Source organism: Alligator mississippiensis, chromosome 15, assembly GCF_030867095.1.
Source record: "Alligator mississippiensis isolate rAllMis1 chromosome 15, rAllMis1, whole genome shotgun sequence".
Lineage (NCBI taxonomy): Eukaryota > Metazoa > Chordata > Crocodylia > Alligatoridae > Alligator > Alligator mississippiensis.
This window is the reverse complement of record NC_081838.1, coordinates 13,145,010-13,169,355: the sequence shown is the minus strand read 5'-3', so window position 1 is coordinate 13,169,355 and position 24,346 is coordinate 13,145,010. Positions and strand designations below refer to the sequence as shown.

Here is a 24,346-nt window from a genome sequence, read left to right as displayed (position 1 = left end):
TCTTCCTGGTTGCAGCACAGCTGGAGAGGAGCAGGCCCAGCGAAGCTGGGTACTGGGGCTTCCAGTCAGAGACACATGCTCCAGTGACACAGCAGCACTTCCTTCCCTCCCCTGCAGGTGCGGTTCGGGCAGCAGAAGCGGTACCAGGACTGGTTCCAGCGGCAGTACCTGTCCACCCCAGACAGCCAGTCACTGCGCTGCGACCTCATCCGCTACATCTGTGGCGTAGTCCACCCATCCAACGAGGTGCTCAGCTCTGACATTCTGCCGCGCTGGGCCATCATCGGCTGGCTGCTCACCACCTGCACAGTGAGTGGAGCCAGGCCACGGGAGCTGTGGCTCGTTAACTCCAGTCCTGCCTGCTGCAAACAGCCCATCTTTGTCAGCTGGCACTCATGGGCCCTGCCTGCTGAGAGGCGGTGTAGTGTCTGCCTGCTGCTGCCTCTCCTTCCAGCACCCTTGCAGTACCATGGCCCTCTCACCTTGCTGGAGCGGCCTGCCCTGCGCAAGTGAATGCAGACCTGTCCCCTGGGTTGGCAGGCCACAGGCAGGGATGGGTGGGGGGCAGACTGTCCTGTCATCCAGTCAGGTGCCTCTCTGCTGGTGATGATAACCCAGAGGACAGGCACCTGGGAGCTGATGCCAAAACCCAAGAGTTCCCACTCCCAGGCCTATCCCTTTTGAAGCCGGGCTGTGGCCGGATGCAGAACTGGGGGGTGGAGGGGTGCAGCCAGGGCACTCACGTGGCTTCTCACCCTCTCCTAGTCCAATGTCGCAGCTTCCAATGCCAAACTCGCCCTGTTCTATGACTGGCTCTTCTTCAGCCCTGAGAAGGACAGCATCATGAACATCGGTATGGGGGGCACACACAGTGAGACCATCCCCAGCTCAGTCATTAGCATGGGGGTTGGAGGTGGTGGCGGTTTGGCTATGTGGAGCCTGTCACAGGGTGGGGGAGAATGGGTTTGGGCAGCAGCTCTCCCTGGGGTAGGAGGCCAGGATACACTGGGATGGAAAGGGGGTTTCATCTGGGCCTGGCCCTGCCCTTCTAGGGCTGTGTGTGTGATGGGGCCTCCCACTCTCTGCCTTCTAGAGCCTGCCATCCTGGTGATGCACCACTCCATGAAGCCCCATCCTGCCATCACGGCCACACTGCTGGACTTCATGTGCCGGGTGAGTAGCAGCATCACCCCCATTGCCAGGTCTGGGAGGAGCTGTGATAGGCTCCAAGCCCTTTGGGTAGGAAAGGGTGCTTGGCTGAGCTGCAGGACAGAGCCCTGCCCTCCACCCCCTCCATGTGCCCCCGCCTTCCGCCTGAATTGTCAGGGCTTGCACCCCCTGTGTCCAAACTCTCAAACCCCATCAGACTCGGAGCTGCTCCCTTGCTGAACCGGGCCAGTCAAGAGGCCGCCAGCCTCGGGCCTGAAGTGCCTGTCATTCGTGGATGCGGCTCCAGGGAGCACATGTGTGCGAGACTTCCCGGCTCCAAAAATAAGCCCTGCGTTGCGAATGCCAGTAGGGGAAAGGGGCTGGGGCCTCCGCATGGCTCCTTCAATGTGACATGCAACATCTGGCCTTGATGTGTCCCTCCTGGGCGAGCAGCATGTCATTGCAACATCCTCTGCTTAGGGCCAGATTCTGCCTCTGGACAGGGGGATCGCTTCCTGAACTGGGGGGCCCACCACGATAGGGGAAGGGGTGTGGCACCCCTGGCCATGGGAACACCTAGTTGTGGCACATGCGGTTCTGGTAGCACAGTCCCGGGGAGGGCTGGGGTGTTCTGGAAAGGTCGGGGCTCTGCAGGGGTGAGCGGGGTTGCATCACTCCTTTGCAAAGCACGCAACGCGCCCAGTTTCTCCCCCGGGTGCTGATTCCAGGAACAGCTCATTGGAACGGCTCCTGGCTCCTCCTGACCAGAGAACTAGGCCCAAGGTTCTGGCTTGGCCCCGGAGCCCAGGGAGCCATCCTGGCCCCTCGCATCCCAACACAAGGAGGGGCCGGGTGCGTGGGACCAGCCTGGGCCCTCATACACAGCCTGGGGCGCTGGAGTCGGTCGACACCCCCCACTAACGCTGCCTTTCTCCCCTTGCAGATCATTCCCAACTTCTACCCCCCACTGGAGGCCCATGTCCGGCAAGGCGTCTTCAACTCCCTCACGCACATCGTGGAGAAACGCGTCCTCGCGTAAGCAGACACTGGGTTCCAGATGTTCCCAGCCCCCGTCCACAGCCCTGCCCAGGCTCCAGCTCCTCAGGGCCTAGCAAAGCCCCTTCCCCACCCCTACCTCTGGAAAGCAACCCACTGTTTCTTTACCTTGGGGGCTCTTGGTGCAGGCCAGCCCCAAGTGCCCCCCAGCAGCTTTCTGGCTGCCCTCTGTCTTCACGAAACCAAGCAGGAGGGTGTCCAGAAGTTGGGGCTACCTCCAGGCACCAGAGCTCAGGGCATAGCAGGAAGGCCTTGGTCAGACAATCTTTGTTCTGCACCAAGGCTGATGCTTCTCTGGACACAGGTGCTGGGACTCTGCCCTCAGTGGAAGGAGGGGTCACTAGTGGATCTGGCCTGGCATGTGGGCAGAACAGGGAAAAGCACCTGCTCATGGTCTTGTCTCACCCCGTCTTAATCCCCATCAGGCACCTGGCTCCCCTGTTTGACAACCCCAAGCTGGACAAGGAGCTCCGGGCTATGCTGAGGGAGAAGTTCCCCGAGTTCTGCAGCTCACCCTCGCCTCCCATCGAAGGTGGGTGTCAGCAGGGCACCCAGCGCTTTGGAGGCCATGGCTCCTGCTAGCTGCCCCTGGCTCTCTGATCGAGCCAAGAACCAGGGAAAGAGGGCATCACGCCAGCTGAGGGACAGACCACAGAGCTCGGCCAAGCTGGAGGCTCTGTGTTTTTCACACTTGTGCATTGCAGGTTCAATGTCCAGCCCAGATCTGGCTATGGAGCAGTCAGGGCACTGGCAAGAACCTGCTTCCCTCCTGCCCCTCAGCTGCTGCCAGCTGTCTGGCTCTGGGCGACGGGAAGAAGTGGCAGGATGCTGCTGGCCTGGAGTACATGGTGCCATGGGCTGGTGGAGCTCCAGGGCACTTCCAGGGCTGGTGATAGTTTGGCGTCTCCCCCTGCAGTCCTAGCCACGCTGGGCAAGATCGCTTGCTGTCATGGCACCTCCCCTAGTCGGTCTCCTGCTCCCCCTTTCCCCTGGGAGAGGCCGCCCATGGAAATCTGCCCTGCCCTGTTCCCAGCTGTGGGGACCCCACACGTGCGCTGACTCCTTGGCCCGATTCTTGCAGTCAAAATCGAGGAGCCGGTTTCCATGGAAATGGACAATCACATGTCTGACAAGGATGACAGTTGCTATGACAACGCAGAGGCGGCCTTCAGCGATGACGAGGAGGACTTGAACAGCAAAGGTGAGGTGGCCGGCACAGCGCAGCCCCGCTCAGCCGGTGTCAGCTCGCTCCCCAGTGCCACTAAATTTACCCAGCAGGATTAGCTACAGTCACGGACCCCCCAGGCTCTGTTCAGAAACCTCCCAAAAGAGCCAGGCAGAGGGAGCACGCTGGGAGCACAGTTCCCAGAACGCTGCATCTTCCCAGGCAGCTGCGGGGCCTGTGCAGCCCTGTCCTGCAAGGGGATGGCACTTGCCCAGAGCTCTGCAGCCACCAATGGCTGCCCCAGGGCCTACTGCCATGGGGAGAGCAGCTTGGGCCACATCTCTCTAGATAGCTACTTCCAAGGTGGCCCTTTCTCAGCTGCAGGAGATTCCCATGCTGCCCCCCAGTCTGGCTCATGGGTCCACCTTGGTTTCCAACTCTCCTGGGACCCATAGGTGACAAGCCTAGCTCACGTGCCCGGTTTGGCTGGGGGGTTCCCTGGCAGCAGCAGTACAGACTGGCTGGGCTCTGCACAAGCCATGTTCATGACATTTGGGCCTCATGCACTCAGTGAGCTCGCAGTCAGGCGCTATGAGAAGCTAGGTCTCGGCCCCTGAGACACCTGGCCTGTCTGCAGTTGGAATTTCTGCTTTTGGGAGCCGCAGACCCATGGGAGCCTCAGTGTGGTGACCCGTCCCTTCAGCTTCTGACATGCACCGCACTGTGAAACAGCTGTGGGGGCTTCAAGTGCCCTGGCTGGGGGTCGTCTGGGCTGGGGAGGGACCTGAGAAGCAGCATTTGCCTGGGGTGCTGGGCCCAGAGGAGTGACCAGGACCCCAAGGCCACATGCCTGGGAGGGCAGGAGGCTTGAGAATGGGGCCAGTCACCTTGAACAGACTTGTGCACACAGCTCCTGAAGGACCCGTCTCTAGGATGCTGCAGCAATGGCAGCAGGGAGAGGAGGCAAGGTCTGGGGCATGGTGGTGGGGTCCTGAGTCTTGAAACAAGAGGGTCCTTGGCCCAGCAGCTCTGCTTCAAGCCTCTTCCCCAATCGGAGGTCCAGGGTCTGTACAGAGCTCAGGGTCCATCTCCCAGGGCACCCAGTGCTTGCAGACCTATCACTCAGGCTGCCCAGCCGAGTCATCCGTTCCCCTCTCTCCAGGGAAGAAGCGGGAGTTCCGGTTCCACCCAATCAAAGAGACCATCGTCGAGGAGCCTGTCGACATCACGCCCTTCCTGGACCAGCTGGACGAGTCTTTGAAGGACAAAGTTGTGTTGCTGCAGAAGGGCAGGTGGGCATTGCTGGAGGACTCTCACTCCCACCTCTCCCCCCACCACCACTTGTTCACCAGGTGCTTGGGGTGCAGCTGCCCACCCCAGATCCCCAGCACTGGAAACTGGCTCAGAAATGTTCATGGACAGATCTGACTGCGAGGTGCCCAGGCAGACTGTCTTCTGCCACCAGTGTGCCTCTGGCCCCTCACAGATGGGTGCCTTTGGGGGTCTCTGTCCCTGAAACAAGCGCTGGCAAGGGGGCAGTGCTCTGTGTCATCCTGCCCACAGCCTGCTCCTTCCACCCTCCTTGGAGCAGCCCAGCCTTTGCAGCTGCACCCAAGCCTTAGTAACTGGTGGGAACCAGGCCATGCCAGCCCAGTGGGCTTCTCCTAATGGCAGCACCTGCCTGAGAGGAGCTGGCTGGTCCCCATTCCTGTGCTTTAGACACCTTGGGCTGAAGGGGTGCCACATGTCCCTGGAGCTCTCCATAGTCTTCTCTTCTATCCTTGACCTTGGACTCCCCCTGCCCCATGGCACCGCAGGCTACAGCAATCAATGCCCATGTACCTCTCCATGCATTTCATCTCCCGCTTGAGTCACTTAATTAGTTTGCTGTGCGTGCGTGCCCGGGGCAGCGAGCACCAGGTGCTGCATCAGCCCAGCGCGTGTTCGGGCCTCTCCTTCCCGTAAGCACTGCCTCATCCGTGCCCCCCACCAGCTCTCAAGCCCTCTGCACTCCCAGGCCAAGCCAGCTCAGCACAAAGTGCTATTGTCCCCGTGCTCAGTATCTCCCTGCATAACTTGGATTTCCTCTTGTTGTTGTGCTCCAGCGACACGGAAGCCCAGTGTGAGGTCATGCAGGAAATCGTGGATCAAGTCCTGGAGGTAACGACTGGGACCCGGAAGCCATGTTCCCACCCAGCGCGGGACCCCAGCGCGGCTGTGCCAGCCTGCTTGGGAGGGGGCCTGAGCAGAGACCAGCCTGTACTGGGCCAGAACCAGGGCTACATTCACGGGCTCCATTAAAACCCTGTCACTGGGTGAGGGGGAACTGGGAGCCAGAGGCTTGGCAGAGCCCAAAATGCTGCAGCCCCAGGTGTCTGCTAAGTGCCTGTCTCACTGGCAACCAGCTATGACAGCAGCTCTCTTCACTGTGCTATAGCAACAGGGCGATTACCAAGGGGGTAGAGAGGGGCTCTTCTCTAGAGCCGTCAGGCACAGGCCTAGGAGCCGTGGCCTCAAGCTGCAGCAGGGGAAACAGGTTGGAGACGAGGTAGAACTTCTTGCCCCTGGGGACAGTCAGGCATTGGAACAGGCTGCCCCCAGCAGTAGGGGAAGTTTCCAAGAACAGGTGGACAGACACATGGCTGAGATGGTTTAGTTGAGGATGATCCTGTCTTGAGCAGGGGGCTGGACTAGATGTGGCCTTGTGGGGTCCCATCCAGCTCTGCTTGCCTGTGAACAGAGTGAGCCCAGGTCCCACCCACACGGTGCCATGTTCTGGGCTCAGCACGACCCGCTCAAATCCAGGTCGGGTGGTAAAACAACTTCCCCTTCTCATTCTTTCTCCGCCAGGAGGACTTTGACTCAGAGCAGCTCTCAGTGCTGGCCTCCTGCTTGCAGGAGCTCTTCAAGGCGCACTTCCGCGGGGAGGTTTTGCCAGAGGAAATCACAGAAGAGTAAGGAGGGCTCTCCTCTCCCTCTCATTCCTCCATGCCGGGAGTCGGGTTTCCACCATTTCCAGCACCCTGGCACGTGGAAAGCTTACGTAGTCTGGCCCAGGGAAGCCACGGAGCAGTAGGGGCTGACATCCTGCTGAGGCAGGCAGCTGGAGGATGCAGCCTCCAGTGAAACCATCCATTCCCCCCCACTTCTTAGCATGTGGGAAGTGAGAGCAGGGGCACTCATTGCCTAGGGAGCTCCTGGGGGCTCCCATGTCCAAGTGCCCTGCTTGGCACCTGCGTTTTGGCCCCCCGGGCAGTGTCCAGCCTTGGTGCACGGAGAAGGTGGGGCAGACACTTGCTGGGAATGCTGAGGGTCTGTTCCACAGGGCTGGGCCCCAGGGACTGCTGACCATAAGCAGCACGTGCTGGGGCCTGTCTGACCTGGTGCTTTCCCCGCAGGTCTCTGGAGGAGTCGGTCGGGAAGCCGCTTTACCTAATATTTAGGTACGTGGGTGAGAGCTTGGACCCACGCTGATGGGATGGAAGGGAGGAGTGCTTTGGGTGCCCCCACTTGCTCACTGCAGGCTGCCTCAGCTCCATCCTGGTCACTCTGCTTTCTCTGCTGCCATGTGGCCTCAGCTGAGCATGCCACACACCAGGGGCTACCTGCAAGGGTGCCCCAGGTCAGGAGCACCAGGGCCAAGCCCTCAGCTCTGTCCCCACAAGCCTCTGTGACAGCTGGGTCCTGAGAATGCCTTGCGGGGGATTACCTGGAGCCCATCGCCTGCCCTGTGACTCTGCATAGCCCCAGCCCATGGATTCCTGGCTCCTGAGGCTGCTTGCTTCTGGGGGCTCCAGGAGGGGACATCAGACTAGCCAGAGATGCCCTGAGTTCCTTGTATCCGCTGGGCCCCTTTCTCCTGGCTGCACAGGACACTCCTGTCTGAGCTCATGTACTGGGCACTGGCCTGTCTGAGATCCATGGTGGCATTCTCTCCTATCTCCCCCTTCCCCAATACCCTTCAAGGAATCTCTGCCAGATGCAGGAAGACAACAGCGGCTTCTCCCTACTGCTGGATCTCCTGTCCGAGCTCTACCAGAAGCAGCCCAAGATCGGCTACCATCTCCTGTACTACCTGAAAGCCAGGTAGGCCTATGCGGGCAGCGGGGCCAGGCACTGGGGGCAGTCAGGCTGCAGCTGGGACTTGGTCAGAACAGGACATGTGGGTGTTAACACCGCCCATTGAGCGTGGGCTGGGGCAAGTGTTTGGTGCCCTGGCGCCAGCTGGCACGGTGCCTGTTAACCAGCGCTCACGCCAGCCCCTGCCCCTTGCAGCAAAGCAGCTGCTGGAAAGATGAACCTGTACGAGTCCTTCGCCCAGGCCACGCAGCTGGGGGACCTTCACACGTGCCTCATGATGGACATGAAAGCCTGCCAGGAGGATGACGTGCGGCTGTTGTGCTACCTTACCCCCTCCATATACACAGAGGTAAGAGCCTGGCCTGCTCCATTTGGTTGCCTAGGACTGGGGTCTCTGCCTGGGAGCACAGGCCCCACTGGCCCCAGTCCTGGCCCCTGGGACGTTCCTCAGCCGCCACCTCAACTTCCTTTCCGTTACTGCCAAAGCGAGATCATGTTAGGTCCTAAGTCAAAAGCCCTGTGCAGTGCAAAGCTGGCTGTCCAAGGCTCGGAGAGGGCTGTGCTCACTAGCTGCTGTGTCCCAGGGGCCAGAGAAAGCAGCAAGGGAGGGGGCCTGCAAGGGAGCCCTTGGGTTAATGAACATCTCGTGGCCTCCATCTGGAGGCAGCCCGCCTGCCTGCTGGGCCCCATGTGGTGCCCGATCGCAGAGCATGCTCCGAGGGGAGGGGGGACGGCCCCAGCCCAAGGCTGCACCATAGGGCTCAGGGATTAGGGCTCCCACGATTCAACATGGTCTTGGGTGGAGCTGCTGTTCCCTCTCCCTTGCCAGGATGTTAATGTGCTAAACTCTCGCCTCCAACCCCTCACAGACTCGTTCCAGCCAGGCCCTGGTGGGGTGGCGTGGGCTGCAGTCCAGTGGCCATCCCAATCTGCCAGCTTCGTGCCCTCCAAAAGCCTGCAAGGGTTGTGGCATTGTGCAGCACAGAGCGGGCTCCCCCTGGCCTTCTCCCCATACACTAGCTGAGGGGAGCAGCCACAGATCCCATGAGTGCTGCCTGCAGCCAGCTGTGGCAGCAGTGAGCACAGCAGGAGACGCAGCATTTCAGGTCGGCCTCAGACAGTGGCTCCTGGCTGAGAGCAGCGGTCAGCTCTGGCCAGGGTCCCTTGCATGGTGTTGCTATTCCCACTGCCACGGGCAGGCCGGGCCAAGGCCTGGGGGCCAGGTTCTAGGGGCTGCCATGCTTTCAGCCAGCTCTGCCTGTGTATCATGCCCCTGCCCCACCTCTCTGCCCTGTTCCCTGCAGCTTCCTGCAACCATATGCAGCCCAGGAGCTTTTAGCCAAGTTTGCAGCTATGGGGGAAGTGTGGGCTTGGCTCCAGGGGTGCCTGGCCCAGCTGACTTCCGCCCTGTGAAACAGCCCCCTTTCCACTGCTGCTGTGTCCACAACACCAGAATCAATGGGGGCCATGTTGCAGGAGGCCCCTTGGCACTGGGCAGGGTTCCCAGCACCACAGCCATGCTTTCGCCAGTTCCAGCCTTGCGAAGAATGAGCAGGTTTGCTCAGGGCTGGGTAGGCTGCAAGGGAGGGCCATTGCAGAGCTGACCACAACGCGCACACAGGGTGGCAGCAGCATCTTGCTGGATGTTGTTGGAGAGCTCATGTGGCCTCGGACACAAACCGACAGGGCCAGCTCCGCTCTCCTGGCCGTCCCCTTACTCTGTGCTTGGACTCTTCCAGTTCCCAGATGAGACCCTGCGGAGCGGGGAGCTGCTGAACATGATTGTGGCTGTCATCGACTCGGCCCAGGTGAGCGGGCAGTTCGGCCTCCCCGGCAGGGTAAGCAGGGCACAGAGCCCTGGCGAGACCCTCCTGGCAGGGGCTGCACTGCTAAGTTGCCATGACGCCAGCCAGAAGGACCCAAAAATAGCCAGTGGGAATGTGGCAGGTGCTCAGAGCCAGGCGCCAAGCTCTGCTCTGTCTGGGCACGATGGTCTGATAACCCCTCACTCACCCTGTTTACCCAGCCTGGGTTGGAAGCAGTCCCAGGCATGCATGCTCCCAGCTGGCCTCTCCTTTCCTAGTGTCTTTCTGGGATCGGGGTTGTGTCCAAGTTGCAGGGGGGGGCCCTGACAGGCTCCCCTCACCTCCACACTGCTCAATCACCACCCACAGGGCACAGGCTCGGGCTGTTCCTGGTACAGCGTTTCCTCTCCCCTCTGTCATCTGCTCTGTCCATCTCTTCCTCTCATTCTTCCCTGCTGGCTTCATCTTTTTCCCTGCCGTGTTCTGGCCATGAAGCCAGTGGTTCCCCCTCCCCACAGGGTGCAAAGGAGGTCTAGCCTCTCCCCAGCTGGCAGCTTGTGCACCACTCTGAGCCAGCCCCTGGAAACAGCCACAGGGCAGCATGTGCCTCCATCCCCCCACTCCACCCTTCCCAGAGCCCGGGGCAGGGGCTGATGCTGGACATCCCTGCTCCTAGGCTTGTGTCTTGCTTGTGACTTCCCTGCTAACCGAAGCACTGTGGTCCTGGCTGGGTGCCTGGCCTGGCAGCCTGCACTCTCCAGATGGGCAGCCAGGATCCAGATGCCATGTGGTCACTCCCTCCATGGCTGGGCGGTACCCTGGCCAGGCCGTGTGCTGTGCACTGCTCTACCATCCCTGCCAGCCTCGTGTTGATGTGTGAAGCTGTTAAGCTCTGTATCTGCTCGCTTCTGACAGCTGCATCACCCCCAGCTCCAGCTGCTCTGATTTACAAGCCACCTGCAGCTGGCTGGAGGGAGGAGGTGCAGCTTCCCACAGGCTCCTGCTTACACGGGGCCCTGCTCACGGGGTGGGCAGTACTTGCCATGCCAGGCCTCTGTCTGAGCTGTTTGCCTGGCAGGCTGGGAACCCTGGGGCATGGAGCCACTCCCCCCTGCTCACCCATGGCACTCTGCCTTCCAGCTGCAGGAGCTGGTGTGCCACGTGATGATGGGTAACCTAGTGATGTTCCGGAAGGATTCGGTGCTCAACATCCTGAGTAAGTAACGCCGCGTGCCGCAGGGGAGGGGCAGCGCCAGCCATGTCCAGCAGCCCCCAGGCACCAACTGCAGGCTGCAGGTCCCAGCCGGACCCAAAGGCACGATGGGAACGGGGCTTTCTGTGCCCTGAAGCCACATGGGTGCTAGCATAGGCTGGGGGAACCACAAGGACTGCCCAGGGGCTGGCCCCGGTCTCTACCTGGCACTGGGGGCTGGGCTCCACATCATCTACCTTGGTCTGGGGCTGACTGTCCCTTCCCCGCTGCAGAGGCAGGATGCTCTGGCCCCACTATAACAAAGGTTTAATTGCCTTTGACTGGCAATTAACCCTCAAGCCACCAGCCTCATGCTCCTAAGGTCTATGCCTGGTAGAGCTGGCAGGCAGCACGCGTACGGCATTGGCCACCGTTCCCCGGGCACGAGAAAGGGCCTGGGTTTGGGGGTACAGCTTCGCAGTGTGTGCTTGTTGGTGCACACCGCCAGGCTGGGCTTGGCCCTCTGAGACAGCATGGGGGGCTGGGCATGGAGAGGTTAACAGGCCTGTGGCTCCCAGTCCTGGTTCGGATGCTGTGGGGCTGGGGCTGCACCACACAGCCAGCTCTGAGCAGTATGCCAGCCCAGGGATTAACAAACCTCATTAATGCCCTTCCCCTGAGCCCTTGCAGCTGCCCACACCCACGCCAGCAATGGGGCTCTGGTGTCAGCTGCCAGAATCCTGTCTCTTCTGCCAAGGCACGGTGCTGGCAGCTGTACAGAAACCAGCCCACCACAGCGGAGAGGCGTCGCCACTCCCTACCTTGCTCAGGCATCCCCAACAGCCCCACACTGCCCCTGAGAGGCTACAAGTGGTAGGGGACAGCTGCCAGGCCCGACAGAGGGCACCAGGCTCGGCCCCATGCCCCTCTGCTCCATAAGCAGCTGCTGGCAGAGCTGGGGCAGCACGCCAGGCTGGAGGCAGCGCCTGGTGCAGGAAGACAGCTGGCTGGAGCTGGGCATGGGCTTAGGGCCACCTGCAAAGGCCTTGCTTCCTCTGTGGCAGCTGGAGATGAGCAGGAAGCCCAGGACTGGGTTGTGGGCAGGATTGAGGGACCTCAGCAGCACAGGAGAAGGAGGCAGGGGCCTGGGGCTGGGCTGGCAGGACCCTGTGGGGTAGAAGTGGGGAGCATGGGGAAGACCTGGGGCCTGCAGGATAGGAGAGGGCAGATCAGTAGCTTGCCCAACTCTTCCCCCACCCCCACTGGCCCATCATCTGCCCAGCTTCTAGGCAGGGCTAATTGAAGGAAGTTCCTGGCATTTCCCCCCCAGCCTGGCAAGGTCAGGCACCCCTGATGGGCCCTTTGCTCCCCTCTAGTTCAGAGCCTGGACTGGGAGACGTTCGAGCAGTACTGCACCTGGCAGCTCTTCCTGGCACACAGCATCCCCCTGGAAACCATCATCCCCATCCTGCAGCACCTTAAGTACAAAGGTGAGCCATCTCAGGGGCAGCCTCTGGCCTGGGCGGGGCAAGCCTCCGTGCGGGAGCAGGCCGGATGGGGACTGGGTGGGGATCAACTGGTGACCCCGCTTTCCTTTGCAGAGCACCCTGAGGCACTGTCTTGTTTGCTGCTGCAACTGAGGCGAGAGAAGTAGGTGCCCGGGACCACGCAGGGTGGGGGGATCTGTGGGGCTCTGGCAGCTGAGCCACCATGACCACCGCTCCTCCAGCTTGTTAATCGGGCTTTGAGCGGTGACATGGCTGGTGCCATTCGTGTCCCAGCAACACACAACTCCATGTAGATGCCATCAGTAAACAAGGTGCCGCCTGCACTGGGCCTGCCAGTCGGCACAAGGCAAACGTCCCAGGCTGCGTGGTCACGGCTGGGCGTGTGGGTGTTGGCGGGTCGGGATTGGACTCTGCAGCTCCACCATTCCCACGCCCTCCCCTGGGGCCAAGGCTGCATGGCTGGATGGCTTCGTGTGCGCAGGCCTGGGTGGGGCCAAGGGCAGTGCAGACCCCTGGGCCTGGGGTCTCTAGGCAGCCTCATGGGCAGGATGGGGGACAGGGGCTCAGTCCTGGCCCACTACAGCCTCTCCTTCACCCCCCCTGCCCCTCCTGCAGACCCAGTGAGGAGATGGTGAAGATGGTGCTGAGCCGGCCCTGCCACCCTGACGACCAGTTCACCACCAGCATCCTGCGGCACTGGTGCATCAAACACGATGACCTGCTGGCCGAGCACATCAAGTCCCTGCTCATCAAGAACAACAGCCTCCCGCGCAAACGCCAGAGGTGGGGGCAGGCGGGGGGGCAGGAGAGCTGGCAGTGGACTGGTCCCAAGCCTCTCCTCCCACTCTGGCTCCGGGTCAGAGGAATGTGCTGGTGTTGGGAGGGAGCTGCCCATCACCAGCCAAAAACTCGGGAACAGACACCACCACCCCCCCCCCGGCACAGCCAAGGGGATGCTGAGGGGGGCACAGGCACGTTAGGGTCCCTTGTGCTTTGGCCACATCCATGGGGTGGGGCCTCAGCATCCTGGATCACAGCAGCCCCCTCTGCCCAGGCCCAAGGGCTGATCACCTGCCCTCAGGTGCAGCCAAACCAGGGTGAGCCCTCAGCAGGGACTCAGCACCCGCCTTGCCCCCCAGCCCTGCTACCTCCCGCAGCCGATAAATAGCAATAAATAATGGATCCCAGGGAGCATGTGCCATAAACAGAGTACCCCCTTCCCTGGTGGCACATGGGGACCCTTGTCCCATTCCTGGCTGCGTTGCCCCAGGGCTCCCTTCCCTGGGGTGCCTGGAGAGGGGTACAGCCAGCACCAGGCATGGGAGCAGGACCCAGTGCTGCTGGGACACTCGACTCTGAGGCAAATCCCCAGCTTCACTGGAGCCCGTGGCCTGGGCAGTCTGAGGCCTGTGCCCCCATCCACTATGTCAGCCCTGGTGTAAGGCCCCTTCCCCACAGGGCTCTGCAGGACACAGGCAGCCCATGACATGCTAGGTTTCCTGGAGCACAGGGGCCATCTAGCGTCCAAGGGAAGCCTGGCAGCCCCGAGCCGTGTTCCATCTCTCGGCACGAGGAGGGGTTGTTGGCCAAGCCCTGGCACGTTGCTGGTGGCGCCTGGGCCTGGCCAGGACCCCGCTGTGCTGGGCACTGGGCCAAGGCCACCCCCTCCTCCTCCTCCTCCACATCATCTCATTGCCGGCTCTTCTGTGCTCCGGCACGTGTCCAAAGCTAATCCCCACTAATGAGCATGTGGCTGCCAGAGTCCCGCTGGGCTGGTGGAAGCGCTCCCTGTGGGGATGTGGCCCTGGCCCTGGGCACTGATGCGGCGCCTTCTCTGTCCCAGTTTGCGCAGCTCCAGCAGCAAACTGGCCCAGCTGACCCTGGAGCAGATCCTGGAGCACCTGGACAACCTCCGGCTCAACCTGACCAACACCAAGCAGAACTGTGTGTACCGGGGGCCCGTGCAGAGCTCGAGCTCAGGGAGGGGATGCCTGGGGAGGGGGTAGGTTTGGGTCTGCTGCTGTGCTTGGAGCACTGAGGCTGGAGTGTGGTCTGTGGGGCCAGGGCTTCATCTCAGCCCATCTGTAGCACCAGGATGGTTGGGCCTCGCACTCGGGATCAGGGCCTCTCCACCTATCCACTGCTGAGCTGCACCAGCCCGGAGCTGAGAGACCCAAGGGCCCATAGGCTGGAGCTCCCCCGCCCTGTCCCCCAGTGCCTCCTCCCTGCCCCCAGCACCAGTGTGTTGGGACTTGGCCCCTGTGGGTCCTCAGGGCACCTCAGCAGCCTGCTTCTGCCAGACAGGGGAACGCTGAGGCCAGGGGGAAGGGAATGAGCAGGTGCTAGAGCTGGGGTGGGAGAAGTTTCTGACTGGCCCAGCATGTAGGGGTGGCTCGGGGCGGCTTGAGCAGCGCTGGCGGGTGCCAGGCTCTGACCAGCATCTCTGCTCCCGGCAGTTTTCAGCCAGACGCCTATCCTGCAGGCGCTGCAGCATGTCCAGGCCAGCTGTGATGAGGCCCACAAGATGAAGTGAGTGCACTGCGCTGCCTACCAACGGGTTTCTGCCTTGGCCCCCTGCCCTGGGCATAGGAGGAGGCTGGGGACTCTGCACAGGTGGCTGTAGTCCCTGGCAGGCAGCTCCTGCCACTTCATGCTGTGACGCTAGAGGGCAGCAGGCAGGAGCCTGAGGAAGACCCTTGGCTGAGGGGGTTTAAGGTCTCCCTGCCCCATGGCAGGGGGCTCCAGCAGCCCCTCAGTTGCATCTGGTCCAGCCCCCAGCTCTGTCTACCTGCTGCTGACGCCCTGTGTGGTGCCGACTGACTCAGGGTCCCAGGGGAGCAGGGTGCTCAGCCCCTAGTGCTGTTGCTCACCCAGACTCTGTCCTGACAGGTTCAGTGACCTCTTCTCCCTGGCGGAGGAATACGAGGACTCTTCTAGCAAACCACCCAAGAGCCGCCGGAAAGCCACCCTGTCCAGCCCGCGCAGCCGCAAGAATGCAGCGCAGCCCCCCAACAACGAGGAGGAATCGGCCTCCAGCAGTGCCTCGGTGAGAGCGGCCCCCTCGCGCCCCCGCCCCACACTCGATCGGGGCAGGCACCGGGAGCGCGGAGCCACCAGCTGGGACCGTTGGGCCCCATGGCACTCAGGGAGACGGGCTGCGCCACGCCGTCAGGGCTGGGGTATGCCCCGTGGGGGTCCCTGGCCCCCCAAATGGTGAGGGAGGGGGCTGCCTTGCTTGGCTCTGAGCACACGGGCTGGCGGGACGGCCTGGTTGGCCCTACGCTGATGCCCTCCCACTCCCCTTGGCAGGAGGAAGAGGACACCAAGCCCAAACCTACCAAACGGAAACGGAAAGGCTCGTCAGCCGTTGGCTCGGACAGTGACTGAGGCCCCCACGGCCCTGTGCTGGCAGCAGCCCGCCAAGGGCCTGGAGCGACCCAAGCCGCGGCCTGGAAGGCAGCACCGGCAGCTCGTGTCTCCGCGCCACTCCATGCTGCGCTGGGAGGGCACCCGCCAGCCTGCGCCGGCTGCCACTTTTAACCCTTTTTAACTGCGGAGCTGGGGTAGGGGCTGGCACCACTGCCGCTCTCCGGGCACGGGGCCCTTCCCCATCTGCCTCCAGCTCCAGCCCCAGGGGCCCTGCCAGGCACTGCAGCCGCGGCAGGCATGGGCAGGGGCCCCGGCCCTATCAGATGCCCCCTATTTTCATACGAAGACTGTAAATAAACGCTGAGAACCGCCTGTCCTGCTGTCCCGTGCCCGCCTGCAACTGCCCCCTGTGCAACCAGCCCAGCCTCCCTGTGGGCCCAAGCACTGGGTCTGAAGGGCCTGGCATCCACCCTGGGGCATTTTTAAGTGTTTTTAAGAGACTGGTAATAACTATGTCACCTTTTGGTACCTGTGGGGGGAGGCTGCCCCTGCCCTGTGAGCCATGCCCCCCCCCCCCCCCCCCATCTGCACACGGGCTCACAAGTCCTGGGACCTCCCAGGCCTTTGGGCCCCTCTCCCTCTGCTGCTGCTGTACCCCTCCCTGCCTTGCTGGGGGGCCGGGTGCCCCCTTGCCAGGGGGACCGATCTTGAACCCTGGCTCGGCAGGGCCTGGTGGCGGGGTGGGCTTGGGGGGGGGGAGGGGGAGCCGGCCCGGCCCGCCCCGTCCCCTCCCGCCGGCCCCGGCCCCTTTGTCCCGGGCAGAATAGAGGCAGCAGCTTGTGACAGTGACACCATGAATGGGCGGGGAGGGGGAGGAAGGGTCGCCCGGGCAACCGCGGGGTCTGCTGCGGTCCTGGGCTGGGGGCCGAGCCCCCGCGGGAGCCCGCACCCCGGCAGCCCGCCCCTCCCCGCCGGGCCCCCGGGCTGCGCCCCCCGACGCGTGGGAACCGGCCCCGCGCCCGGCTCCGGCAGCTGGGGCCGCCCCGCCCCGCCCCGCCCGCGCCGCTTTCAGCACCCGGGACAGCGGCGGGGCCCGGCCGGGCCAGAGCGGGCGGAGCGGGGCCGAGGCAGGACGGGCCCCGCGCGCCGCGTCCCCCGCCCGCGCCGGCACCGGGAGCGGGAGCGGAGCGCGATGCTCCGCGCCGGCCGCTGGCTGCGGCTCTGGCTCGGGCTCGGGCTGGGGCTGGCGGCGCTGCGGGGCGGTGAGTCGGGCCGGCCGGCGGGCGGGCGGGCAACAGGTGCGGGGCCCGGGGCAGCACGAGGGCGGGAGCCCGGACGCCCGCGTCCTCCCAGCCCGGGAGGGAAAGGGGCGGGTGGCAGCCCGAGGGCAGGAGCCGGGACTCCCGCCACCTCTCCCGGTGCAGGACGCCCGGGTCCTCGCCCAGCCCGGGAGGGGCGTCGGGACTGGGAGGTGGGCGCCGGGCCCCGGAGCAGGACGGCTGGCTGCTCTCCCGGTGCTGCTGGGTCCTCTGCCGGCCCAGGGAGGGAAAGGGGGCCGGTGGCAAACGGAGGGAAGGAGCCGGGACTCCCGGGTCCTCTCCCAGTGCAGAGGGACATTTCCTAGCTCTGGGAGGGGAGCTGGGACTGGTGGGAGCTCGAGGGTGGGAGCCCGGTCCTCTCCTGGCCCAGGGAGGGGAGCAAGGGTCAGGGGCTTCAGCGGCTGAGTGCCCACGTGGCAGGGCCTCACGGCTGCCCGGGACCAGGGTCCCGCTCTGCCCTCCCGGGCCATGGGCACTGGTTGCTCCCAGGCCACAGCCCCGTGGTCAGAGGTGTCCTGGAGCTGGACTGGGGGTGGCCTCCTGGCTGCACCCGATGACCCCCAAGCTGGGGCCGCCGGGCAGTCCCTTGGGCCGTGGTGGCTCCTGTCCCACGGGTGCCAGGGCCCAGCCTGCCAGCGGTGGGAGTGAGGGGGTTGCAACCCCTGGCCCAGGCCGGGGCAGCGAAGGGGTGACGAGGAGGGGCCGGCGGGGGCCCAGGAGGCGGCCGAGCTGTGAGTGATGCGGCGAGTCATGGGAACCTCACCCCGCGCCGTCACGTGGCGCCAGAGCCGGGCAGATGGGCCGGGCGCGGAGGCAGGGCCCATTGTGCCTGCCCCGGCACAAGGCGCGCGGCCTCCCCACCCCGTGCCCTGGCCCTTTGTTCCCCAGCCCCGCACCCTCCGATGCCACGGCCCGGCCTCCCCCCGTCCTGCCGCGGCCCCCCGGCCCCGCGCAGTTGCTACGCAGGCCTGAAAGGCCGCATCAATCAAGATGTCAGGCCGGCAAAGCCGAGGCCGCCCCCCTGCTGCTCCATTGTCACCAACAGTTAACTTTGTGACGTCCCCGCCACGGTGCCTCGCGGGCAGGAGGCCCCCGGCTCTCACACCCCAGCCTGGGCACCCCCAGCCTGAAGGGCTGCCCCGTACCCGCCTGTGCCCGGGGAGGGCTGGGGCATGGCGCACAGGCCTGGCCATGTGGCATCTGTGTACGGAGCTTTTGGCCTCTTCGTGGTGGCTGTATTGTCTCCCTGGGGGGCTCCCACAAACCCTGTCTGTCCTGTGGGGGGTTGTAGGAGCTGCTGAGCTCTCTACAGTTTATCCAGGGACGATCCTGCTCAGATGCAGCAGGGGCTGGGCCAAATGTCCCCTCCCAGGCCCCGGGGGGGGGGGGGGGGCCACATGTCCGTGCCACAGGTCCCCGTGATACCCGTGCCCATGCCAGGCACTGGATGGTGCCTTGCAGGTTGCTGCGGGACGAGGGGGCTTCACTGGCAGCTCCTGCTCGAAGCCTAAGAGGCCTCTTGGTGGTACCGTAGGCCCCACGTGGCCTCGCTGTCCTCATAGCCTGGCCACAGGGGGAGCAACTGAGTGGGAAGCATGCTGCTGGAGGAAGGGGCCTGCATCCCCTGGCCCTGGCCCCCAGCTGCACCCGGGACCCTGCATCTGTATGGGGGGGGATCCTGGAGGCCGGGAGGTTGAGGGGTGCTGGGGGCTCTCAGAGGCCTTGGCATGGGCCCCAGGGCTGATGGGCACCCCCCTGCACAGGGCTGGGCCGCGCGGCTGAGCTGGCCTTCCTGCTAGAGCCGGCGGATGTGGTGGCAGTGCGGGACCGGCCGCTGGTGCTGCACTGCCTGGTGCAGGGGGAGCCGCCCGTCAGCATCCGCTGGTTCAAGGATGGGGCAGCGCTGGGGGGCCCCGCAGCCGTGCTGGCCAATGGCTCCCTGCGCCTCGAAAGCGTGCACCGCCAGCCCCATGCCGGGGGTGCCACGGATGCCAGCGCCGGCGAGTACAGCTGCGCCGCCCAGAACCGCGATGGGCTCCTGCTCAGCCGCAAGGCCCGGGTCCAGCTGGCCAGTGAGTGCAGGCAAGGGATGGACTTAGGGTTGGGATGCAGCTGACCCTGTGCCCCTGCCTAAGAGCTGGCAGGGGCTCAGGGGTGTGGGGACCCCCAGGGCCGGGCTGGGAGGCTCAGGGCAACCCCAGCCTTACCCCCGACTGCCCCCCCAGCCCTGTCGCGGTTCCACATGCACCCCGAGTCCATGGCAGTAGAGGAGGGCGGCGTGGCACGCTTCCAGTGCCTCATCCAGGGCGTCCCTGAGGCCACCATCACCTGGGAGCGCAACAGCACAGCACTGCCACCTGATGACCCCAGGTGAGCACTGCGCACCGCCCAGGGGACTGAGGCACCCACCCTGAGCCCCAGGCTGTCCCCAGTGGAGCCCAGGGCATTGTGGAACCCACCACCAGCCCTGCTGTACCACCCCCAGGTTCACACTGCTGCCGGCCGGCGTCCTGCAGATTATGGGCGTGCGGCGCACAGACGTGGGCGCCTACCGCTGCATGGCCACCAACATCGCGGGTGCACGCTGCAGCCGGGAGGCCTGGCTGGGCCTGAGCGGTGAGCGCCTGAGTGGGGTGGTCTGGGCCTGGGCTCCTGCCCAGCCAGGGAGTGATTTGGGGAGGGGGGGGCAAGGTGTGACCATGACCACCCCCCCACCCCACCTCCTCCTCTGCCCCATGGTGCAGTCACTGCCCCCAGGCACGACCAGGAGCCAACAATCCTGTCGGGGCCACAGAACCTGACGCTGACGGTGCACCAGACGGCCATCCTAGAGTGCATCGCCACGGGGCACCCGCGGCCCATCGTCTCCTGGAGCCGCCTGGGTGCGTGGCTGGGACTGTAGTGGGGTGCGGGGGGCGGTGAATGGGAGGGTGTTAGGGGTGAATGATCAGGGGGGTGGGCGGGAACATAGGGAGGGGAGACTGCAAGAGACCTCAGAGGTGGGAGGGGGCATGGGGAGGGAGGGTCACAGAGATGGGCGACCAGTAGGAGTCAGGGGGAAGGGGGGCACCTGGGGGCATTGGACTGGTCACTTGGGTAGGGTCAACTGTGGGGAGGGAGGGCTCAGTGGGGGGGTGCACAAGCATGTTCACTCTCATGCTCTCTCTCGCACACACGCATATACAGAGCCCAGCTGCGGGGTGGACTGTTGGGGGGAGGGGGCTGTGTCCCACCCCTTTGGCACCCCAAAAGCACTGCCCCCCCTCCCCACCCCCCAGCCGGGGAACAGTCCTAGGGATAAGTGGCCAGGGGGAGGTAGGAAATCATAGGGCTGCTGGGGGAGAGGAGGGGGCAGTTCATAGCACTGGGTGCCCATGGGCTGGGGGCCCTCATACAGGTGGGTGACCAGCATGGGGCGGGGGGGGGGAAGCTAATACAGCTGGGTGCCTGTGGGTTTTGGGGGTGGGTTCATAGGGTTGTGTGGAGAAAGGGGGTCGGGGGAGGGCGTTAGGGTGGGTGACTGGTGGGGGGGGTCATACAGCTGCGATGGGTGCAGTCATATATGTGGGTGACTGGCCAGGGCCAGGGGCGGGGCAGGCGAGTCCTATGGATGGCAACTGGGAGGTCTGGCAGGTGGGGCTGGATGACACTGATGTGGGCAGTAGCAGGTGGTCAACTGGGTGCGGGGAGCAACAAGGAGGATTTTAGGGGAGGGGGGGGTGCACAAGGTAGGCCAGTTGGGATGTATGCGTGTGTGTGTGTGTGTGTGTGTCATACACCCACTGGCTGGTGGGGGGTGGCAGAAATGAGGGGGTGCTCCCCCAGCCCCCCACTAGCCCTGCCCCCCCCACCCCAGATGGGCGCTCCATCGGCGTGGAGGGCATCCAGGTGCTGGGCACAGGCAACCTGATGATCGCGGACGTCTCAGTGCAGCACGCGGGGGTCTACGTGTGCGCAGCCAACCGACCCGGCACACGCGTGCGCCGCACAGCCCAGGGGATCCTCATGGTGCAGGGTGAGGCCTCCATGGGGCAGCTCCCCCCCCGCCACTGCCGCCATGCAGATAGACAGACCTCCTCCCGGCCGTAGCCTGGCTGGACACCTTACAACAGCAAGGCCGGGGCTGAGGGCGGCTCCGGACAGACAGGGCTGGGGGACAGATGGGCACATCGCCTTTGCACTTGGCTTTGTGCATGGAAAGAGCGGGTCTGCGACCCCTGACCTCTGCCCCTGGCCAGCTGCAGCCAGGCTGGGAATAGGCCTGGGGCCAACCTGGGAGGCATCAATCAGCTTCCCAGCCTCAGGGCGGGGGCAGGGGGTGGCCCAAGGGGTTGGGAAGCCTTGGAAGTCCCCCGCAGCAGGGTCTTGGGGAGCTGCATTGCACCCCAGACCCCCCCAGGTCACTACAGCTGGAGCCAGGGACCCCTATCCCCTCATCCCCCCCGCGCCTGTGGGTAATGAGATGCAGGCGCTCGAGCAGCTGCGTGGCCGTGACAGCCCCTCAATGAGGCATCTGGGGCCTCTATTGTGCTGGGGGCTGCACATCTGATACAGGGGCTGGACAGGGTTGCAGGGCCCTCGGCTCCTCCTGCTGTGGGGGTTGGAGCTGGGCAGTGCAATGCCCAGTGATCCCCCCCCCACCCCACCCCACCCCACCCCACCAGCACCCCCCGAGTTTGTGCAGTGGCCGCAGTCAGTGTCGAAGCCGCCCGGGGGCAGTGCCATCTTCACCTGCGTGGCGCAGGGCGTGCCCGAGCCCCGGCTCATCTGGCTCAAGAACGGCCGCCTCCTAGCGCCCAGCGAGCATGTGCGGCTCTCGCACAACAACAGGTCAGGACCAACCCCCTGGGCAGAGTGGGCTGGGCATGGCGGGGGCAGGTGGCTGAGCCTGTCTCACGCCTCCCAGCACGCTGATGATCCAGCGCGTCGCGCCAGCGGACGAGGCCATCTACCAGTGCATTGCCGAGAACAGTGCTGGCACCAACCAGGCCAGCGCCCGCCTGGCTGTGGCCCCCGCCCAGGAGCTGCCACGCGCCCCCGAGGGTGTCCGCGCCGCCGCGCTCTCCACTACTGCCATCCAGGTGGCCTGGGCCGAACCCGCACCCGAGGTCACGGACAGCATCATTGGCTACGTACTGCACATCCGCCGCGCGGGCGGTGAGTGCCCCCGGCTTCAGGACTGCCTCCTCCATACACCCCCCAGTCAGTACCCCGGGACCAGGCAGGATCCCAGGGCATGAGCCCCCAGCCCAGCTGGACCAGGCCTCTCAGCAAGCTTGGACATCAACTGAGCCCCCACTCCGTGCCCCCCAGCTCTGCACCCACCTGCAAGGGCTGGGATGTGTGATGGGGGCCACGAGGCAGGCTGCAGGTTCCCCGCTTTCTCTGTCATTTATTGTGGGTTTGATTGTATTCCAACATCTCTGCTTCCCACGGGCTCCACCCCTCAGGGGTCCCGGAGCTGCATTCCTGCCCCCATGCCCTCTGCCTCGAATGGCTTTATGACCCATGCTTACAGGGCTCCGGGCGCCATGGCCGAGGCTACTCACAGCTGCAGTTTTAGGCCACGTGCCTGGCCCCATTCCCATAGCCGCAAAGCCCAGGCAGATGCTGCTGGTAGTTGGGCCTGGTGCCAGCCCAGGCTGCTTGTCACTCTGGCTGTCACCATCACTGCATGGCACCCACTTGTCACCTCTAACCTGCACCTCTGCCATGGACCCCCAACCCCCCCCCACTCACTTCCAGCCCCTGAACTGCCCACTCCACCCCCCGGCTCCTGACACAGCCCTGGTCTGGTGCCACCCGCAGAATCGGAGAGCCGGGAGCTGCAGGAGGCCGTGAGCAAGGCGACCTTCCAGCACGTCTTCACCAACCTGGAGCCGTCCACCACCTACTCCATCTACCTGCGTGCATACTCGCCACTCGGCGCCAGCCAGGACTCCCAGCCCATCCTGGCCACCACGCTAGGCAGCAGTAAGGGCACCCGGCAGGCGGGGTGGGGGCACCCTGCAGTGCTATTGGTGCTGAACGTGGGAGCCGGGCCCTGACCCCTGTCTCCTCCCGGTCTCAGTCCCCGCAGCGCCCGGGTTCTTCACCAAGGTGCTCAACGCCAGCGCAGTTCAGGCCTTCTGGGAGCTGCCATCCGCACCCGGTTCCATTGAGGGCTTTAAGCTCTTCCACCGGCGGCTGCCAGGACCCTGGTTCGAGGGGCCACAGGTGCTGGGCAGCACAGCCAACTCCTACGTCTACAGCGACCTGGGTGAGTGCCCCCTCAGGCGTCCCCAGCCACCCTGACCCCCCCCAATCTCTAACCCCTCTCCACCCCACAGAGCCCTCAGCCACATACGAGATCAAACTCCAGGCCTTCAATGGGAATGGGGATGGGAACAGCAGCCTGCGCCTTGTCTCCCTGCAGGATGGCATGCAGAAGCCAGGTGAGCCGAGGGCGGGGGGGCGAACACGGAGCAGAGAGTCCAGACTCCTGGGGTCTCTTGGCAGCCTGGGAGGAGCGGGACTCCTGGGTTCCCATCCCTGCTCTGTGCGGTGAGAGGGGCCTACAGGGCAGAGGGAGCCGAGTGCCAGGACGCCTGGGGTCTGCACTGGCCGTGGCCCCTGCGCTGGGGCAGATGCTGTCTGGTTGCAGCACTGTGCCCTGGAGACACCAAGCGCTCGGCTTTCTCCACAGACACGGACCCTGCGCCCCCTTGCCCCTGCAGCGTGGAGGGGGAGAGCTCGCTGGCTGGCATCGTGGTGGGTGTCCACATTGGCATGGCCTGCATCATCTTCTGCGTCCTCTTCCTCATGTTTGGATACCGCAAGAGGTGAGGGCCGGGTCCAGCCTGGCCCCCTGGCTGTCCAGCTGCGGACAGCGCTGGGGGCAACACCGTTGGCCCATGGAAAGACCCAATACTTCTGTTCCTGCGCGACACCTCTCCCACCCCATGCCCTCTGCTGCAGACCTCCCAAAACCTTGGGCCAGGGCCACCCTACCCATAGTCTGCAACCACATCCCCAACTGCTGTGGCCTTCCCTGGCCCCTGCTACCTCCCACCCCTTGCATTGCAGCCTTTTCTGCAGGAAAGGTGCCCAGAGCAGCTGGACAGTGCCACAGGGGGCTGAGCCAGGGCAGCCCGGCACCCGTGGGGCCAAACCCGCTGAGATGATCGAGCTGGTCACCCAGGTGAGAAGGGGGCAGGGGCAGCACCACGGAGGGCCCCGAGCCTCGAGGAGGGGGCTGGGCTCTGTGCTCCAAGTGAGGCCGGGACCCCTAGCCTTCCCCTGCCCTGACCCCCTCTCCCCCTGTCCTGTGCAGGCTGCCCCACACATGGCGGTGACAGTGGAGCGGTGCCCAGCGCAGCAGGCCACGGACTAGCGCGTGCCTGAGGCAGGGCCACGGTGCTGCCAGCGCCTCCTGCAGACTCCAAAGAACCTACCTCAGCCCCCGGGCACCAGCCCCAGAGCTATTTTTGATACAGAAACCAAAACTACCTCGAGCCCCTGCCCCCCCCCCCCCACTGCCAAACAGCCCTGGGGGCAGCATGGGGCCTGGGGGTCTCCTCCTGGGGGCACCCCCTGCCCCACAGTCCTTACACAGCAGCTGTCCCTGCGTGGCCACAGGGGGGAGGGCAAGGAGATGCCCCCCCCCCCCCATGATACCAAATATCTCCAAGCCAAATAGGATTGGGCGCCCGATGCCGCCCCCC

General features: G+C 64.5%; 2 protein-coding genes across 2 annotated transcripts in view; both read left to right on the top strand.

Moving 5' to 3' along the window:
- Nucleotides 1–15,696, top strand: part of INTS3 (integrator complex subunit 3) — a 34,511-nt gene extending 18,815 nt beyond the window's left edge. The window contains exons 10-30 of the mRNA XM_006264379.4: nucleotides 118–309; nucleotides 766–853; nucleotides 1,094–1,173; nucleotides 2,093–2,184; nucleotides 2,631–2,737; nucleotides 3,287–3,406; nucleotides 4,533–4,662; nucleotides 5,476–5,530; nucleotides 6,221–6,324; nucleotides 6,769–6,813; nucleotides 7,337–7,456; nucleotides 7,646–7,799; nucleotides 9,190–9,258; nucleotides 10,396–10,471; nucleotides 11,824–11,937; nucleotides 12,049–12,097; nucleotides 12,571–12,738; nucleotides 13,799–13,899; nucleotides 14,412–14,484; nucleotides 14,845–15,001; nucleotides 15,265–15,696. Coding sequence (XP_006264441.2) covers nucleotides 118–309; nucleotides 766–853; nucleotides 1,094–1,173; nucleotides 2,093–2,184; nucleotides 2,631–2,737; nucleotides 3,287–3,406; nucleotides 4,533–4,662; nucleotides 5,476–5,530; nucleotides 6,221–6,324; nucleotides 6,769–6,813; nucleotides 7,337–7,456; nucleotides 7,646–7,799; nucleotides 9,190–9,258; nucleotides 10,396–10,471; nucleotides 11,824–11,937; nucleotides 12,049–12,097; nucleotides 12,571–12,738; nucleotides 13,799–13,899; nucleotides 14,412–14,484; nucleotides 14,845–15,001; nucleotides 15,265–15,342 — 2,172 coding nt within the window. The 3' untranslated portion in view covers nucleotides 15,343–15,696. The remainder of the gene's footprint in view (nucleotides 1–117; nucleotides 310–765; nucleotides 854–1,093; nucleotides 1,174–2,092; nucleotides 2,185–2,630; nucleotides 2,738–3,286; nucleotides 3,407–4,532; nucleotides 4,663–5,475; nucleotides 5,531–6,220; nucleotides 6,325–6,768; nucleotides 6,814–7,336; nucleotides 7,457–7,645; nucleotides 7,800–9,189; nucleotides 9,259–10,395; nucleotides 10,472–11,823; nucleotides 11,938–12,048; nucleotides 12,098–12,570; nucleotides 12,739–13,798; nucleotides 13,900–14,411; nucleotides 14,485–14,844; nucleotides 15,002–15,264) is intronic.
- Nucleotides 15,697–16,516: 820 nt separating this feature from the next.
- Nucleotides 16,517–23,468, top strand: LOC106737194 (immunoglobulin superfamily DCC subclass member 3). The gene is made up of 12 exons (XM_059719065.1): nucleotides 16,517–16,586; nucleotides 18,407–18,715; nucleotides 18,869–19,013; nucleotides 19,129–19,259; nucleotides 19,388–19,525; nucleotides 20,500–20,658; nucleotides 21,308–21,473; nucleotides 21,550–21,800; nucleotides 22,452–22,616; nucleotides 22,714–22,902; nucleotides 22,973–23,077; nucleotides 23,329–23,468. The coding sequence occupies exons 1-12, from the start codon at nucleotides 16,517–16,519 to the stop codon at nucleotides 23,466–23,468; spliced, it is 1,968 nt and encodes a 655-aa protein (XP_059575048.1).
- Nucleotides 23,469–24,346: the final 878 nt, after the last annotated feature.